Source organism: Daphnia magna, linkage group LG8 (genome assembly GCF_020631705.1).
Source record: "Daphnia magna isolate NIES linkage group LG8, ASM2063170v1.1, whole genome shotgun sequence".
Classification (NCBI taxonomy): Eukaryota; Metazoa; Arthropoda; class Branchiopoda; order Diplostraca; family Daphniidae; genus Daphnia; species Daphnia magna.
The window spans coordinates 2,309,279-2,322,565 of record NC_059189.1 but is presented as its reverse complement, the minus strand read 5'-3'; the positions used below and the strand labels follow the sequence as shown (position 1 = coordinate 2,322,565).

Genomic DNA, 13,287 nt, shown 5'->3' with positions numbered 1-13,287 from the left:
TGCCTTTTGGGAGGGGTTCTGTCAAGATCATTGATCTGCTCTTCCGTCAGCTGTCGTTTTCTTATTCTCTCAAGGCTTCATCGTTTTTCACGATCGTTTTGCATTTATTCACGGCACGTCGGTCGGATACGTAAGGCATCGAAATTCGATTTCCCGTTCGGCTATAAAAAGAACAAGCTTCTTCGTCTCGATGCGCGTTTCCCAATCTGTGACAACACAACAAAATGCTTATCACCATTTTCCCACAATGTCCGCAGTGAGTTTTGCGTCAGGGGAGGGGGTGTTTATAGTGCTGCTACACAACATCTTTGTGTGACACATGCACACAAAAGAGTCGGTGGTTTCTGGTAGCCATTCGGATGATGTCACATCCTTTCTGTTGTTCACCACTGCTGCAACGTTCATGACACAAAGGCAATCCTCCCAGAACGCTGGGTGTGGCTGAAGAGCTATAGAAAGTCATTAGTTCCGGCGTTGATTTTGAAAAAAATCTGGAAACAAAAATGAATTGCCATTATCTGCAGTGGACCTGATCAAATATTTGGAGAATTGTATTAATTTTTTTGAAAAGAAATTTGATTTCAATCTGTACAGTAATTTCCGCTAGATGGCTGCACATTCTTCGATCTAATTTTGTACTTGCTACTTTTTATCAGGTAAAAAAAAGATTCATGGACGAACAAAAAGAAGAAAATGAACGTCAATTGTTTTGCTATCTCCTTCATACGCATATCAATAGCATATGGATAACTAAAAGCTTTTTTTTTTTTATGACGAAAGATGGAACGAATCCAACCGGCCAGCGGGAGAGCGTTTAGCCAGCATGATGATATATGCGCCAACTAAAAAAGAATGTATAAGAAAGACGGAATAGGTGGGCGCGGAACACGAACTCTCACGGGACGAAAATGGCCCGAGTCCACAATCTTTTGCATTTCGCAACGCTTTACTCTCTCCCGCGGACGGTTGTAATTTCCATTTGGCTGGAGGAGGTTCTTCTTCTTCAAACCAGAAGTACGAAGAAAAGAAGAAGAAGTTGAAGAGAGAAAAAAAAAGAAAACTAGACACGATTTTTTTGTTGATAAATTGTATTCAAAGATCGTGAAGATCTTTAATTTTTTGGCAGTGCGTTTGCATTATCACCACGAGGACGGTGCGGGAATGAGCGTGACATAGTTCAACACAACTTCCAGATTGGGTCCCAGTAATACATCTTCCCGAAAGAAAGAAAAAAAAAAGGAATATCCGAGCGGGAATTTTTTCCAATTCAAAGTTGGTGTGTCCAGGATAAATAAGCCGACACGAAATAACATTCGTCGCTATGCAGAGCACAAAGCGTTCAGACTTGTAAGGTAAAAAAAAAAAAAAAGTAAGAAAAATTCTTTTTCTTCTGTATGAACGGGAAAAATAGTTTGGAAAAAAGACAAGAATTTTTTATGTTGAAAATAAAACGAAAATCCTCCCGCATCTACTCGTCTTTAGCGTGCCAAATCGGTCATAAAAACAACAAAAAAAAGGAGAGGTGGTTATAGACAGAGCATTTGTACGCCATTTTGTCGATGACGCCATTCATTGCTCACGAAAATTCCGAAAAAAGAAGCTTAAATGTTGTTTTTCTTTTGGTCAGCTTGCAACGATATTCACGAACGAAAGAAGAAGTCTGGTCACGCATTAAAATACAATAGCTTTAAATAAAATGTTTCCCTTTGTTTTGTTTAACAGAATATTGAGAAATCCGAAAGGAGTGGCATCTGATGCATTAAACAATTTAAAAAAAGAAGAAAACAACAACGCGCAATGTCGTTGCGGCATTGGCAATCTGAAACCCCCGCACCCACCCACTAAACAGCAGTGAAGAGTGAACAGGTTGCACGCATCGTGTAGATTTACGACTGCGTGTTACAGCGGCGCGGGACTGACAGCAAAAATTTTTTTAAAGAGGAAAGTCCTATTAGATTTCTTTTTTCAAATTTCGGGTTTGTGACAAATGGAGGCGTCTGCGGGAAAGAAAGTTTTCTATTTTATTTTCAGCTTTTGTAAAACTGTAGTAGAGGATTGACAAAAGTATTATTCAAAGTTTGTTTTTCAATTGCCTACTTTTCTATTCAACTGAAGATGCACACGGCCGTTGCGGATATTCATGAATTGCTGAACTCAAGTGTCGGTTATTATTTTCTTTTGGTATTTCAGTACTATGGCAACCGAAAAAAGGTACGCAGAAGCAATCACGTAGGTTGCCAATAAACGATGATTTTCTTTTTTTATCTTGTCTTTTTAAATTCAATTTTTTTCGTAAAGCTTTTTTAAAAATTTATCTTCAACGCCATCTGTCAGGTTAATGTGTGACTACGACGGCCACCACATACGCGTAACTTCGATTGTTGCAGAAGTATGTATTATAGAATATCGAATACAAGTATATCCTGAGTATATCATAATATATCATTGTTAATATATGGATTTTTTGAAGCTGAAGGATAACCGAACGGAACCAATTGTTATGCATGAAAATGGCAGATGGTAACCAAACAACTATAAAATAGGGGTGATTGAATACTCCCCATGCTGACATGCTCCCTTTATTTCGTGCGTCCCTTTCTCTTTTTTTTTGTCTGTCTGTTACCTTTTCAATGGGACACACACAGACACAGTGTGGCGGGTGGGGGGAATTTTGGCGCCGCTTTCGTTCCCTAACAAGCGTCTGCAGTTGGCTCTAGGCTCGCTAGACTCACACTCACACAAAGGGACCGTAGCTAAGGCAACCAAACCAAGGGCAGAAGGGGAAGTGGAAAGTCTAGTGCAACAAAAACGCGTCGAAATGTCAATATGGCGAAAGCCAAGTTTCCAGGTAAACCTCCGAAAACGTCTCAAATTACTCGTTTTAGAGTAAGTTCCAACACTGTTGCAAGTGTCAGTGATTCCTCAAGATTCGCAGCACAACAGGCAGCTTACGGTTTGAAATTGTTCAATCAACATTTCGCAGCTGACGAAGAGGTAAGTTCGCTCCCGCCCTTTTGCTTCCTGTATTCTTACACCAGCGGCCTTGTAATATAACACTGTGATATAGTGGTGTAACCTTGGCCGCGTTTTTATTCTAGTCCAGCACAACTAAGTTACTATTGTTTATTTTCATTACAGGATAATGATGATTTTATTGGTTTCGAAAAAGTTGGCGAAAGCTTCAGACCACACTCCCAACCTGGAACTACGCAGACAAAACTACTTGGAACGTGTCACATAGTGAGTCGTAAACCTCCAGAAACTGTGTCTCGGGGTCCCAACTCAGATGTTTCACCAAATGTTGTGAATGTGCCTGCTTTACCGGTTGTGCTCACTCAAGATCAGACACAATTGGTCTCAAATCGAAGTTTGGATGATTTACCTCGGGATAAAACATCTTCAGTGAATTGGAAAAACAGTGAATTGTCATGTACTCAGCAACACGAAAAAGTTGCTGATGGTAAAAAGCTTGAGAAAAAGCTACAAGAAAAGTCATTGAAGCAAGTGCAGTCCTTAAAAGCTGTGTCTGCTCCCAAATTCTCTGTCTTTCCTAAGATTGTTAAAGAAGACCAAAATGGAAAAAGGGATTCCAGTGAAGAAAGTGAAAGATGTCACAAATCTCGGCTCAGTGTTACAAACAAAACCCAGTGTCAAGATGGAGAGGATAGTGCCGAGCAAGGTAAATTATACTGTTGACGTTATTCGTTATGAATTTATTTTTATACCTTAATTTGTACTACAGAGAAAAATCGAATCAAGAGAGAAATTGAAAGGTATACTACTATCATGACAAATGATGTAGTGGATCCAAAGCAGGCGGCTGTTGAAAAGAAGAAGAGTAGAAGGAAACGAAGTCCGTGTGGAGAGGTAGACAAAGCAGAAAAGCTTAGAGATAAAATTCAGCAGCTTCTTCGAAAACAATGGGAGTCCAGATTACAGCTTGTAGATGTCAAGACTGAAACCCAAGTTCCGCTGGAAAGGTGAGAATTTTATCGAGTTACAATCGGGTTTTTACTCAATTTTCGGTGTTGTCTTTCAGCAAAACGGAGACTCAAGAAAATCGTGCAAGCTCGCTGTCTGTATCTTCTTCATCATCATCATCATCATCAGAAGATGATCTCTTTTACAAGCGCAGAAGAATGAATAGCAACAGCAGTAGTAGCAGTAGCGCTCGAAAGAGTAAAATTATTCTTCGCAAGGCTCGCCTACAGTTGAATCAAAAACTATTGAAACAGTTGCGGCAGCCTTCCAGGTATAATCAAACTCTAATACGTTCCATGAAAATAATTAATTGTCATCATTTCTTGAATATACCAGGTTACAACAGTTGGTAGAACCAAAGCCTGAACCAGCGGAATCAAACAAAATCGTCCAACCTAGTTCGACGTCGATTCTTCGACCGGCTCAGCTGGTATTAAAAACAGCAACGAACCCAGTGCCACGCATCCCAGCGTTACCAAAGGAGCTGACGACTAAGTTGCCTAAAGTCCGAAATCCTTCGCCGGCCAAGTATGACGTTTGTAATCTTATTATCGGCAGCTCTTTGATGTCTAACCTTTTTCCACAAATAATCCTTACAGATCAAACTGCATCCAAAGGGCAAGCGAAACGACCGTTACCAATCCCTTGGGATGCGCATTTGTCATGGAACAAAGCGACAGTAAAGGAATACCAGGGACAGTCGTTTGCGGAGTCTGTGGGGCCGTTCGCCGCTACTCTTTTATTCTTCAGGCGCGCAAATTTGGCACCTTCAGTTGCGAGCCGTGCCGCAAATTTATCTCCCGTGTGCTTCGCGCCAGGATGCCTGTCAAGTGCGCGGTTGGCAGCGGCCACTGTATCCAGCCTCCAGTGCATCGATGGAATACTTCTTGTCCGCCCGAAGAAAAGCCAAGTATGCCAATTATTAATTGTGGTTCAAGGAGCACTCCACATTTCATAATTCCCATTCATCACTACGTTCGTCAGATGGTGAAGTGATGACGGCCCGCTGCAAAGCCTGCTGGCTGAAACTCGCCCTTACTGGATTTCAAATGCGAGAGGCTGATCATGACGATCTACGAAAGTTGCTTCCAACTTTTATGCAGGACGCAATTCCTTTAGCAATTGACCGTCCTACTGTCATACATTGGGCTCCTAATCGAGGGCAAATGATACGGATGAAGTCTAACTCTTCCTCAACTCCTAATGTAACATCATATCAAATTTCTTATTTCATTTATTCATTCTTATTCAAGTGAATTTATGAATAATTGAACCAGGTGCCTGCTACATCTACCTTACCTTCGGTTCCGGCTGCACCTAAAATAAAAAAGAAACCCAATGCATCGAAAAAAGGTAAATATTGATTGTTTATGCTTTTTGAGACAACGACACAAGTACCTGTGTACCTGGAACTGAACGATTCGCAGCCGCCTTCCTTACGACGTGCAACTAAACAGACGAGAAACGAATGTATTTCTGTCACACGAGCCCCACCTCGCCTTAGTAAATAAGATACTTAAGTGGGTGTAATTTGCAACACGTTGCTTTTTCTCAACTGAACAGCTGAGCATTGTCCTGGTTCTAGAACCAGAGAAAAAAACGGCGGCGGTGGTGGAGGCTCGACAGCGGAAATCCAGTCAGGACCCAGGGTGAAACACGTTTGTCGGAGCGCGATAGTCGCCCGCGCGCAACCTCGGGCGACGTTCGATGATGGAGATTCGGACCGTTCGGCTTCCAAGCAATGCGGTATGAGCATTCCGATTGAATAGAATATTTATGCAGTGAAATGATTGAGTATCTAATCCATTAGATGTACCGTGCGATTGCTGTTCTTTGCCAGATTCTGTGCCACTCAAACTCGCGACTTTCGACGTTGCACCGTTAGTATTTTGGTTTTGTTCCCATTCGTTTTGTTTGTAGATTATAAGATTGTTCTTGGACGGTTACAGGATATTGGCTAACGGATCTAGCGCTGCGAAGAATTCTTCGAAACTTCCCCGCTCAACGGACCGAAAAAACTCTTTGAGCTCCCCGGCCATGCCTCTAACCACTTCTCAGGGGGAGCGATCTCACGTCACCTTTCACGATGACGTCAAAATGGGCTCCAACCAACGCGTCGGACTCATGACTTCTGCTGTTCGGGCTTGGCAACAGCAGGATCAGTGCCGATCTAAAAATTCTCAAGTGAATTTCGCTCAAGTTAAATTTTTTATTGGGTTTTTAGTTTAATGTACCTGTGTTTCTTTGCAATGTGTCTAGTTTCGCTGCATGACATCCGGTTCGGCAGGACGTAAAGCAGCAAAGCCTTTACCCAAGGGTTTACTATTGCCGGATCTTTGGGAACACTACGATGCGGACCGCGTGTGGGATCAAGGATTCGCAATGTGTTGCTCTCGTCTTGGCATGACGTCACCCCTTTGTTTCCTGTGTGGCAGCTCAGGAAGAAATGAACTAGTCTCCTGTTCCAGTTGCTGTGAATGTTTTCACCCCTTTTGCGTAGCGGATAGCGCTCCATTGTCCGATTCCGTTCGTCCGGATTGCCACCACTGGGACAGGGAAGCTATGGCAGGTCGAATTCATGAAGACGGAATCGAATCGCGCTGTATTGTGGAAAAAGGCGAGACAGCTATGTCAGCCGTCATCAATACTCCTGGAGCACCTTGGATCTGCTTGAATTGTGTTGTGTGCCAAATTTGCAGTTCAAGTTCCGGACAAAGGATGGTTTGTTCTAGCTGTTCTCATGCCTATCACTGGTCCTGTCTCGGACCAGCTCATCCATCTAGCAAAAGGAAGCGAAGAGCCAAATGGCAGTGCTTCGCGTGTTCTCGAGTGGAGGTTTGCACAACAGCGTCCTGTAGCTTTCACTCATAACATTTTAAATTCATCTTTTGTTGTTTTTAATTGTAGGAAAAATTCTGCCCGTTATGCTTCAAATGTCACACAAGTCGCCAAATGAAGATGGAGTGTAATTGCTGTGGAACGTGGATTCATGCAGAATGCGAAGAACTTTCTGATGAAGATTTCCGCTTCCTTTGCACGACAACAAATGTTGAATATGTCTGCAGCCTTTGCTCTCCAGACAAAAACTGGAAAAATGATTTGCTTCGCTGTGCTAATGGAATGCTTCGTGAAGCTCTAGCAAAAATTGCTGACATGCAAACAACGTCGTCCTCGAATATATTCGAAGCCATTAACGATAAAGTGATACGGAATGAATATCGAGATTGTGCTGAATTCTGCACGGATATCCGCCAGCTTGCCGACAAACTAAGCTTGACCGAGTCCACCATTTTTTCTCTTATACCCTGGATGGAATCTAAACAAAGGCAAATAGTTCCACGACAAAAAATCTCCATTACGGCCAAGGTATGCAACACTAACAACAGGGCGATAATGATGTGAATAATACTGATGTCTTAATTTCAGGTGGAATACGATGCGGAATCCGACATTCGTTTATGCGCTTTATGTCACGGGCGAGGGGAAGGTGCAGCAGCTGCGGAGGGCCGTCTCTTGTACTGTGGCAGTGATATATGGTGTCATATCAATTGTGCTCTATGGTCCAACGAAGTCTTTGAAGAAGTGGATGGGGCGCTTCAGAATGTTTTTGATGCTCTTGCTAGAGGTAGTGGCTCTCGTTGCAAACATTGCCATGCCAAAGGAGCAACAGTGAACTGTTGCGTCCGTGGATGTCAAGTCTCTTTGCATTTTCCGTGCTGTTTGCAACCAGAAACGGAAGTAACTCTGCTTGAAGGCAAGCGTCTTATTTGCAGCCATCATGCAAAGGAACAATCTAGTAAAAACCTTGTCGCCCATCCACCAAACTTTGAAGTGGCTCGTTGCGTCTATGTTGATCTGGGGGCTGAATCAAAACGGATCAAACCTTGCACTCCCCGTGATATTCGAGTTGTCATTGGATCTCTGTCCATCTCATCTATAGGGCAGCTCCGGACTGACGTTTCAGGTGAAAACTCGGCATTGACGCCGGTCGGTTTCGAATGTCAACGGAGATACTGGTCTGTCAAAGAGCCATGGAAAGTTGTATCTTACACCTTGAGGACAATTTACATCCCTGGTAAGTTCAGAAGGAAATAATGGAAATCTTGGACACATCTGGAAGCTCTTTTTCTTTTGTCTTTAGGTTCAATTGACGGAAAAGATTTGGAAACCAACGTTACCGTGAGCCATGAAGAAGAAGACGTCATTATGGCAGAATCGGGCTTGAATTTGGCTGAACTCGATACTCAAGACGATCGTGAATTAATCCATATGGTCTTGGAAGATGCTAATTTCGAGCAGGAGCTGGAAGGTGGACCTAACGCAAGTGTGGCAATGAGTGGAACGCCTAACGAATTAAGAGATTCTGGCTTCTACTCTGACGCTGGGGAACTATCGCCTAGTCCTACGGAAGACAACGCACTCGAGGCGTGGCTAGCCGATCCGGAACATGCTGTTATCTTCCTTGATTCCGCTTTGCTGGCTTCACTTGACATAGAATCTGACACTACTGCTCCAAAGCCTTCAACGTTTTCTGGCGCTGCGGTAGACGAAACACGTACTCTGCCGAGCAACAATTACCCACAGTTACCTGAAGTGAATACTCCTCCCAAAAGGAATTTGAGAAATAGGCGTCTGAGTTACACGCAATGGAGAAAGATGCGATTACAAAATCGCAATGAGAAGCGGATTAATGTGCCGGCGTGAGTACAATGACAATTGTTGCTTTACACATCTCTTAGTTACTGAATTTACAAAATCGTTTTAGGACTGTCAAATCTTCCAGCATTCCAACTGGAGAACGACCATCAAATTTAGATTGGAATGGCAATGAATCTGAATGGAATAGCGTGAATAGCAATAACTTGTTAGCTAGCATCAAAGTATCGCCTTTATCTCATAACGATGTTCTGAAGAAAGTGAATTCGGACGTTCCATGGCACAGGAAAGGCTCGCCAGGCAACATCCTTCAGCTAGATGGAGCAGCTGATTCTTCCGATACTGAACCGGAGAAAACAGTTGTTGTGAAACAAGAAAACATGGTCGTTGAGGAACCAGTGAAATGCCGCCGCTGTCGGCGGTCCTATCGAACATTGCAGAGTTTCAATAAGCACGTGGAAAGTTGCGTTGAAATGCTGAGTAGTAGTAGCGACGGTGAAGAGGAAAGTGAAGAAGACATCATCCCAGTGAAACCGAAACTAGAACCAGTGGAACACGATCCTCATATTTCGATCCCTATTCAATTTCAAGCTAAAGAAGAACCAATGGATCATGTAACAGAGGCAGAGGTCATTCAGTCTCAGCCGGAAAACGATCCAATTCAAGTCCCTGTCGTCAATTCCTCCTCTCAGGGCCAAAAGCCCATCGAACCCACAAAATCCATGAATCAGTCGGTGCCTTCAAAACCTCCAGGAAACGTCAAACCTCGATACCAAAAACGACGCTTCCGGCCTGTTGTCAACGCCATCCCTCCTAGAACGCTGGCAATCCGACAACCTCATCCACCCGCTCCTACCGGACTGCAGAATGTCCGTTTCACCGTACCAGCTCCATCACCAATACCGGCATCCTATCAGATGGCACTTCAATCTCCTCCTCCGCCAGTATTGTACGTCACACGACCAGAACTGAACCCTACCAATTCAGGTGTGCAGTGTGGCTTCATCTCACAACCTACACTGAATGTGCCGCAGCAACATTACATCATTATGCCGCCATCAATGGAGCAGGCGTTCGTACAAGCTAATTCCATACCCTCATTATCCTCTTCCGGCTTGACCTTGACTCAGCAAACGTCAAGTCCCGTGGTGCAATACTTGGGAGCAATACCGTCACACATGTTGTCTACTCTAGGGATTATGACGACTAACGTGGGTGTTACCAACTACACCACCATTCCCTCTCTTTCTACCCTTTTGCAGAATCAACATGTACAAGTCCCGTGGGAAACATCTAATCAGATCGTCATCCTCCCCCAACAATCTTTAGTTTCATTTAATTTACCTTCGGTATCGCTGCAACCTGCCTCTCAGTTATCACCTTCCATTGCAACCATACAGCTGAGTCCAGCGGTAGCCAAGGATACAAAGCCGCCATCGGTAAAGAAGACTATATCTCCGAAAATAGCCAATGAAACTACTGCTAAGCCCGTCGTCAATATAATTGAACCTAAAGAATCAATTCCTACGCAAGAAACCGCCAAAAAAGAAAATTCTAAAGCTCTTGACGAACTGGACGTATTGAAAGAGGTTGAAAAGAGGCCTGATCTTTCCTTAAATAATAACATTGTAGGAGAGGTTCCGGCTGTAGATGGGAAACCTCCTAAACCGACTTATAGCTATCGTTCAGCTATGGGAGGTAAGAAACCTGCGCGAATAATTACATCTGTGGGAAATGAAGCTAAAGAGGACCCACCATTAATTGTCCAGCAGCTGAAAGTGGTGGCCCATCCTAGCGCACCTGAAAAAGCAACTCGTACTTTTCATTTAAAAGCTTCTAGCGAACAACAAGAGCGCCTCTCAATTACGGAGGCAATGGTAGAAATGGTAGCTTCTCAAATGACTGAAGCGACACCAGAATTGCCAAACAAACTTACTGATATCAGCGACGTCTTTGCAACGCCACCTGCGTCCTCCGAACCGCCAATTCTTCCATCCGACATGGATGCTGAACCTGTATCTTGGCCCGTTATTGACTCGACTCTGCCGGCCGAAGATGTACAACAGAAATCGGCCCCAGAAAATGGAACAAAGAAAGAAGCCCACATTGTTTACGAACTCGTTTCAGACGATGGTTTCTACGCCCGATCCAACTCCCTTTCGGCCGTTTGGCAGAAGCTGTTGGACGCTGTCCAAGATGCCCGATTAGCTTTGAAGATGGAACCACTTTATAGTGGATGTACGAAGAGTATCGATGAACGCAATCTCCATCTAACTGGCCTACACCATCACGCTGTCATCAATCTGTTGGAGCAGTTACCCAACGCAGATCAATTCCCTGGCTACACCTTCCGTTATCGTGCCAACAGGGATCGTGAATCGGTTGAGAAATTGATCACTGGCTCCACTTTTGGTTGCGTCCGGGCAGCTCCATTCGACGGGAGATTGCCATACGATATGTTTGGCTGGTTGGCCTCTCAATATCGATCCAGGCCTCAGCTGTCAGTCAGGGCTGCTGCCGATCAAGACGCTCAACAGCCAGCTGCTGGACGTCGTGTCACTAACTTTGAGTTATTGCCCATGACGGTCCGTTTCAAGCATTTACGCCAAGTGGCCAAGACTTCTGTTGGTGTTTATCGATCACATATCCACGGTCGCGGATTATTCTGCAAACGAGACATTGAGGTAAAAAGACTTGATCAAAGCAAAAATCCTTTTTTAAATTGAAAAATCTTCTTGTGCGATTTATAGTGTGGTGAAATGGTGGTTGAGTATGCTGGGCAGGTTATTCGGTCCGTGTTGTGCGATAAAAGAGAGAAAGAATACGAGGCGAAAGGGATGGGCTGCTACATGTTTCGAATTGATGAGCAAACAGTGGTGGACGCCACAGTTCATGGCAATGCAGCCCGGTTCATCAATCACTCGTGCGAGGTATGTGTAGCTATTTTGTATTGTGTAGAGCTGCTTAATCCTCTCTAACGTCGAAATGGTCTTTTCTTGTTTCTGAAGCCCAACTGCTACTCTAGAATTGTGGACATATTTGGCAAGAAACACATTATCATATTTGCCTTGAGGCGTATCCAGCGCGGAGAAGAGTTGACGTACGACTACAAATTTCCGTTGGAAGATGTCAAGATTCGTTGCACCTGTGGCTCGCGCAAGTGCCGGAAATACCTTAACTGATTGTGGTGCCCGCTGAACCACAACGGGAATCGGTCAGTCCCGACCCCTAGATGGCAGCTCCAAGTGCTTAGCGGCGTCTTTGAGAGGGGGAGAAACGAGTCGGAGGCAATTTTTCCTTTGCTTTTTATCTCTTTATCTCGTTTCGATGGGGAAAAAAATGCCATCCGCATTCTGCCCTCTGCCTCTCATTTCTTCTCTCTTCTTAAAAATTATATCTAATCCTCCCACATAAAAGAAAAGCATTTTTTTTTTTTTAGAAAGAAGAAAAACGTAAAAATGATTTTTTAACAGCTTTTTAAACTCGTGTCTTTGTTCTATGTATGGATCGTTTCTTTCGGATTCAGGTTTATACCGGTGGAGCCCAATTTGAATTAACGATTATGATGGATGATTACAATAGTCAAATTGGGAGCGTGCGTGGAAACGAAAACGACAACAATGAAAGAAACGTGTGTGACATCCAATGTAAAAACTTATCTCTTGTTTCTCCCCGACCTCCCGATTTAAACAAAAATTGCGTGTGCGTGAATTTTTCAGTGAAAAAAAAAAAAGAAGGGAAACTCACAGCCTTTTTTATAAAAGTAGAAATTCTGTGGCTAATTGTGATATTAGAAGACGAAGAAGCAAACGACATTGAAGTGTGATTGTGTGCATGCGTGTTAATGTACTAGAGAAAGTGTGCCCGCGTTCAAGGTGATTAGGGTGGGGATAGAATTGTTTTGGCAATGGGATGAAAAAAATAGTGGAAAGTGATCTACGTAGTTTTTAATCAGCGTCACAATTTTCGTGAAGCCTTATTTCTTAAAAAAAAGCAAAACATAAAAACAAAAAAAAAACATGCAGCTCGTTATTAAAATACTGTCGCTTTGATTATCTCTCTATGCTCGATAGTTCAAAAAGGAAATCATCACAAACAAGCATAATACCCACAATGCTTTTATGTCATTTTAACCTTTTTTCCTTCGTTTTTATTTTTCTCTTAAAGCTGAAACGACGCAAATTCTTTTAAATCGTGTGTGCTTTGTTTGAACCCATATTATTTGTATCCCCCTTTTTTTTCAGAAAGCCTGAGCAAAGGTGTATTATTTCGATTTTTATCTTTGTCTACCAAACTCAACAAAAAAAAAATCAGCTTTATAGATTTTAGTTTAAAGAAAAATAAATTGATTGGTGTCTTTAAAAAAATAATCGCATTTATTTTCATTTTGGTTTTCTAGCAGCCGACAATAGTTGAACAGCTGATGGCGCCATTAAAAAAACATAAACAAATTTCCGAAAAGAAATATTTCCTTAAATACAGAAATGTCATGTCAAACAATTAAAAGAATTTATCTCATTTGTTTTTTTGTTAGGAAAAAAAACATACTTAGTAAAAAAACAAAAAAACAAACATAACTTTTCATAACCGGATGTCGATGGGTAATAATAAGATCAAATGCAACGTCGTTGGGCCACGCGCGAAACAAAA

At 42.9% G+C, this 13,287-nt stretch overlaps 1 protein-coding gene across 1 annotated transcript; it reads left to right on the top strand.

Annotated features, from left to right (window-relative positions):
- The first annotated feature begins 2,656 nt into the window (after positions 1-2,656).
- On the top strand, positions 2,657-13,004 carry LOC116928415 (histone-lysine N-methyltransferase trithorax). Its single transcript, XM_045178509.1, has 18 exons — positions 2,657-2,994; positions 3,139-3,679; positions 3,743-3,980; positions 4,040-4,252; positions 4,318-4,509; positions 4,581-4,891; positions 4,966-5,186; positions 5,259-5,334; positions 5,545-5,727; positions 5,792-5,861; positions 5,931-6,165; positions 6,241-6,816; positions 6,889-7,347; positions 7,408-8,056; positions 8,123-8,681; positions 8,747-11,321; positions 11,388-11,567; positions 11,646-13,004. The coding sequence occupies exons 1-18, from the start codon at positions 2,827-2,829 to the stop codon at positions 11,817-11,819; spliced, it is 7,620 nt and encodes a 2,539-aa protein (XP_045034444.1). The 5' UTR covers positions 2,657-2,826; the 3' UTR covers positions 11,820-13,004.
- Positions 13,005-13,287: the final 283 nt, after the last annotated feature.

Coding starts and splice junctions, on each gene's coding strand:
- LOC116928415 (XM_045178509.1), top strand. CDS start 2,827: ATGGCGAAAGCCAAGTTTCCAGGTAAACCTCCGAAAACGTCTCAAATT. Junction 4,253..4,317: donor CAGTTGCGGCAGCCTTCCAG/GTATAATCAAAC, acceptor TGAATATACCAG/GTTACAACAGTTGGTAGAAC. Junction 4,510..4,580: donor CGAAATCCTTCGCCGGCCAA/GTATGACGTTTG, acceptor TAATCCTTACAG/ATCAAACTGCATCCAAAGGG.